The sequence below is a fragment of the Gavialis gangeticus genome, unplaced genomic scaffold (assembly GCF_001723915.1).
Source record: "Gavialis gangeticus isolate Ggan-Ray unplaced genomic scaffold, GavGan_comp1, whole genome shotgun sequence".
NCBI classification, from domain to species: Eukaryota; Metazoa; Chordata; order Crocodylia; family Gavialidae; genus Gavialis; species Gavialis gangeticus.
In genome coordinates this window covers 31,660,038-31,664,682 of record NW_017729001.1, presented here as the reverse complement: position 1 = coordinate 31,664,682, position 4,645 = coordinate 31,660,038, and the positions used below count along the sequence as shown (strand labels likewise).

Here is a 4,645-nt window from a genome sequence, read left to right as displayed (position 1 = left end):
CCCACATGCTCAACTTTCAGTAGGAAAATACCCCACGTGTAGGCGGCTACATGCGGGCACCTGCCCGCTCCCCAGGACGTGGGGTCACGTTCCCCTCGGCAAGGGAGCCCTCCTTCAAGCTCAGGATATTTGTTGCTTATGCACTTGGGCTTGCTTCCTGGAAGCGGGGTAATCATGCCAGACTGTATCTGGGAACACGGCAAGCCAGTGCTTGAGAAAAAGGAGCTGTTTGCATGGCTTGTGAGTGACCCCACGTGGCCTAAGCTCGCTATGGCATTAGCAGGCCAAAAGCTACGGGGAGGCTGTGGTAGCAGGCATGGGTTGCTGAAGCAGAGGGTTTTCTGTTGTTGTCCTAAGTGAGCTCTTGCTCTGCGTGCTTCCTTTGTCACCTTATTTTGGGACGTGTCCCTGGCAGCTCAGTGGTTGGATTGTCTTCTTTTCAGAGCTTATGGTAAATGAAGCACAAATAGTCGTGACGGTGGGAAAAATCGAGGGCATCCCCTGCCCCACCACCCTGGAGCAGCTGGAAAGCGGCGCAGACTCTCCAGTGATTGCCTACAGCTATTATGTGACGTATGAGTTCGCCGAGGGGGAAACCAGCAAGGGTGCTAAGAGTGCTCAGGTCTGTGCGCGCAGGGATTGCAGCACACAGCAAGGGAACTGGGGGAGGCAGAGGGTTAGAGGGATCGGCAGCCTTTTACCTTCAGGTCACACAGCCCGGGTCAGCAGTGACTGAAAGCTGTTCCCATCCAGTGGCTGTGTGAAATAAGTTTGGTGAGTTCCCAGCAGCCCGGGTCTGAGGGGACACCACCTATATCACAGAGAACATGGGCCTGCAACTGCCTCCTTTTGGAGATCTCAGCAAAGATGCTGACGCGTGACTTGACGCTGGAAACTAACTTCCCATCGCCCCTCTGGAGTTGGTCCCTGACAGTGTGGGGCAGCTGTGCTGCTGATTTCTATTGCAAATCTCACCCCCTGGAATAGCTCTGGGCCCTTGAGGCTTGTGAGCACCCCAGAATCTCAGCTCCAAATGAAAGGAAAGTAAGTTTCTGGTTTTCTCACTGCAGAGATAAATTTCAAACCGTGAACCAGAAAGGGAGAAAAGGAAGATAAAAAGTGCAAATGTAATAACTTGAAATGTTGCAACGGAGCAGCCCTGGTTGATGCATAGCTAGGCTGCAAATGTGGCCTTGATGTTTTTCCACCACCTTGTGCAGACCAGCCCCAAACTGTTGTGAACTGACCCTCTCCGGGCCCCGGCCCCGCGTGCTGTGCTGCTGCAGCAGGCTGTGGTGTTGAGATAAGTTTGTTTGGATAAATGTGATATCTTTTATTAGACCGACTCAAATAGTTGGAAACATTCTTCTTAGCCTCAGCCTGATGAAGGGTTTAAAAACCCTTCATCAGGCTGAGGAAGCATCTGCAGTTGGTGTGAGCTCTTCCTGGACCTGCCAGTGCTTCCTCAGCCTGACGAAGGGTTTTCAAACCCGAAGGCTTGCTAAGAATTTTTCCAACTATTTGAGTCGGTCTAATAACAGATATCACGTTTACCGAAAGGACCTTGTCTGCGTAGACCAACACGGCTACAACCTACACCCCTGTACAGAGGGATGCTCTTATGTATTGAAGTATGTGGACTTGGTCCCGGGGGCATCAGTAGGACCCTGTGCGGCATTACTGGCCTGCCAGTGCACCTTCCCTGGGTCTTGCGATGGAGGGAGACTGTGGCCTGGTATTTCAGCGCTGCCCCTTGCTCCCCTTGCATCCTGTGCCCCGCTGCAGTCTCAGCCATCACTTGGCCTCTCCCACAGCTGCTTCTGATGCCTTTCTGTTATAGGTACCCAAACTCCAGGAGAGCTGTGCTGCGGCTACACCATACCCCAAGAGTCCAGAAAGGGGCACCCGTGAAGGGGATGAAGTGCAGTCTCTATCCCAACAGGAGCCGTCTGCTAATCCTGGTAAACACATCAAGCGAATGCGGGGGGCACATCATTCCCCTTGCTATGTCATCCGCTGCCTCTTTCGAATGCGTTGCCATGAACAAGGTTCCCAGCACCGTAGGCCACAGCCAGCTCCGTAATCAAGACCAGGCCTATCAATAATGAATGGGGGGTATTAGTCTCCAGCGGGTCACCTGATCCGGGGTGGGCGTTGCTGCCCAAACCATTCAGGTGAATGCAAACCAGATTCTCACGTCTTTGAGGGCTGCTTTGAATCTCTCCTTTCATTCAGCTGGACAGTGACAGTATTATAGGCTGGAGCTGACAGTTGCGCTCTGTGGCTGTAGGGGTGGTGGTCAGGCGGCTTGTTTCCATTGTTACTGTTGTGTTTTCTTTCCTAGCAAACACGCACCAAACCCTTCGAAAGCCCTGGGCGGACACTGTTGAGTGCAGCTACACGAAGGAGCATGTGGTTACAGACCTTGTAGCCCTGAAGCGTTACCTGCAGGCTGGAACCACCGTCACCGTTATGGAAGAAAAGGTAAATGCCCTGCACGGTCTGGCTGCAGGGGACCGAGTCAGGCTGAGAAAGGAAGGAGCAGTTCTTGACTGAACTGCAATGCCGGCGTTCCCTTTTCTGGGTGTGTGAACAAGTCCCCTCTCCTAGAGGAGGGCTTCTTGTGTTGGTCACAGTACTGCAGCATGAGAACCAGCCTCTTATATCTCGACAGGTGCTTTCATGGCCTGTTACTGCATCTCCGGTTGAAAATGCAAGCAAGAAGGGGAAAGCAGACAAGGGCAAACGGAAGGACAGTGCCAAGGTAAAAGGATGAGAGACTGGCTGAGCTGACAAGACAGGCCCCTGCAAACAGCACGGAAATACGGGTGAAAAGGCCAGTTTACTTTTAACAAAGCTGCCAAGCTCACCGCTCCCCACCCCAGAGCAGAGACGACCTGTGTTTCTACAGAACCGCTCAAAGGGGGTGCCGAGACAACGGCTTGGCTTGGTCATACGATGGTTTTGGTTCCAGGTGGGGGCTGCCTTCAAAAATATTGCATGGAAAAGAGAAAAACCCACCATGGGAGCCCAAAAGGATGAGAGCACATTTCCCCATCCTGTTGGGCTTTGTTTGGCAGAGGTTGTTCCCACACGAGACTGAGCCCCTCCTCCCCGGAGCGGCCAGGTTATAATCAGAGCTTTGGTTTTTGAAAACCCTCTTACATGTTTCCGAAGCTCTTGCTAAAGTCCCCTACACCTTCTTAGTCTGGGAGGGTGGCATCTGACGGCAGCCCTCGCGCTCAGCCCTGATTCGGGGTGCAGAGAGCTGAGGCCGTGGTACCCAGTGTGTAAGCCTGGCCTCTTGGGGGTGGTTGCCAGGTGTCTTGATACCATCTCAAGCCTCAGGGCACTTGCTCGTGTTTTCCCATCGGTGCTGTGCAGGGTGCTAAGCCCAGCGATAAGCCGAAACAGAAGAAGGAAGCCACGGCTGAGCTCCGCAGCGACCCACCCATCCTGAGGACCCTGGGGTCCAGACACGTGAAGCTGGAAAGCCTCTTGGCAGGCGACAAACCTGTGGCAGTCGTGTGTGACTTCGGAGTCCTGATCCCCGAGAGTATTACTCGACCGCCCTCTCCAAAGGAGAAGGTACCAGCCTGTCCCCCCCGCCCCCAGGACCCCACTGTTTACAGAGGCGCGGTGCCTCTCGGGATCTGCCCCAGGGTTTAGCTTGGTTTCATAGGCTAAACTCTTGGCTTTGAGCCCCGTCCCACTCAGCACGGAAACGCTTCTGTTCTGCAGGAGGGGAAGAAGGGCAAAGATGGGAGCAAAAAGCCGGGACCAGAGGGAGAAAGCACGGCAAGCCGGAAGCCCACGGCACCTGCCAAAGGTAACGGGGGTGGGCCCGCGTAAGCTGTGACCATTTTTACTGCGGGTCTGGCATGCTGCATGCACGAGAAACCCAACGCGGCCTGGGGGAGCGTCAGCACGAGCTTCCTCCCCCTTCCCAATGCGCAGCAAGGTCCTCGCCTGGAGGACGCGGGGGCTTGCGCTGAGCTAGCGGGAACTGCTCTCGCGCTTGCAGTTCAGCTGTGCTGGACCGGGGTCTGCACCCGCGCTGTACGTCTGCCTAGTCCTGGATGTGGACCGGCTGACCTAGGCGAGGGTGTTGCGTAGCAGTCGCGCACGGCCAGGACCGGCACCCAGCGGTCTCGCAGTGCTTTTCGTCTGCAGATCGAGATGCCCAAGCAGTACGCTTTCCCTTGGACAGAGGTGGTCCCTGGGGCACGTGAAGGGGAAGTGACTTGACCGAGGTCGCACGGCGAGTCTGTGGCAGGGCTGGGGCTAGATCCCCAGGGTCCTGCTTCGCTTCACTGGCCGCCTCCGTGGGGCTGCAAGCTCCGGGAAGCCGTGCCCCTGCCCAGGCACCACCCCTGCAAGGATGCCACAAACACGGCGCCAGCCCGCGCGTGTGCTGCTCGCAGAGCCCGGCGCCCGCCCTTTCCCGTCATTTGCACAGCTGCCGCCGCGAGCCAGCGCCGGTGCCAGCAGCTGCCAGCCCTCGCCGGGGCTGGTGCGCAGCACGCAGCTGAGCGCCGCCTCGGGCTTGGCAAAGCCGCGCGGCCAGGCCACCTTTCAGCCCGGTGTGTCCCGCAGATCTAACAGCCCGGGGCCTGCCGGCATGGGGAGCCCGCCGCGCCCCGGG

General features: G+C 56.6%; 1 protein-coding gene across 1 annotated transcript in view; it reads left to right on the top strand.

Annotated features, from left to right (window-relative positions):
- Positions 1-3,900, top strand: part of LRRC43 (leucine rich repeat containing 43) — a 12,432-nt gene extending 8,532 nt beyond the window's left edge. The window contains exons 5-10 of the mRNA XM_019507280.1: positions 444-622; positions 1,841-1,961; positions 2,345-2,484; positions 2,675-2,764; positions 3,385-3,588; positions 3,742-3,900. Of these exons, the coding sequence (XP_019362825.1) occupies positions 444-622; positions 1,841-1,961; positions 2,345-2,484; positions 2,675-2,764; positions 3,385-3,588; positions 3,742-3,852 (845 nt within the window). The 3' untranslated portion in view covers positions 3,853-3,900. The remainder of the gene's footprint in view (positions 1-443; positions 623-1,840; positions 1,962-2,344; positions 2,485-2,674; positions 2,765-3,384; positions 3,589-3,741) is intronic.
- The last annotated feature ends 745 nt before the right edge of the window (positions 3,901-4,645 follow it).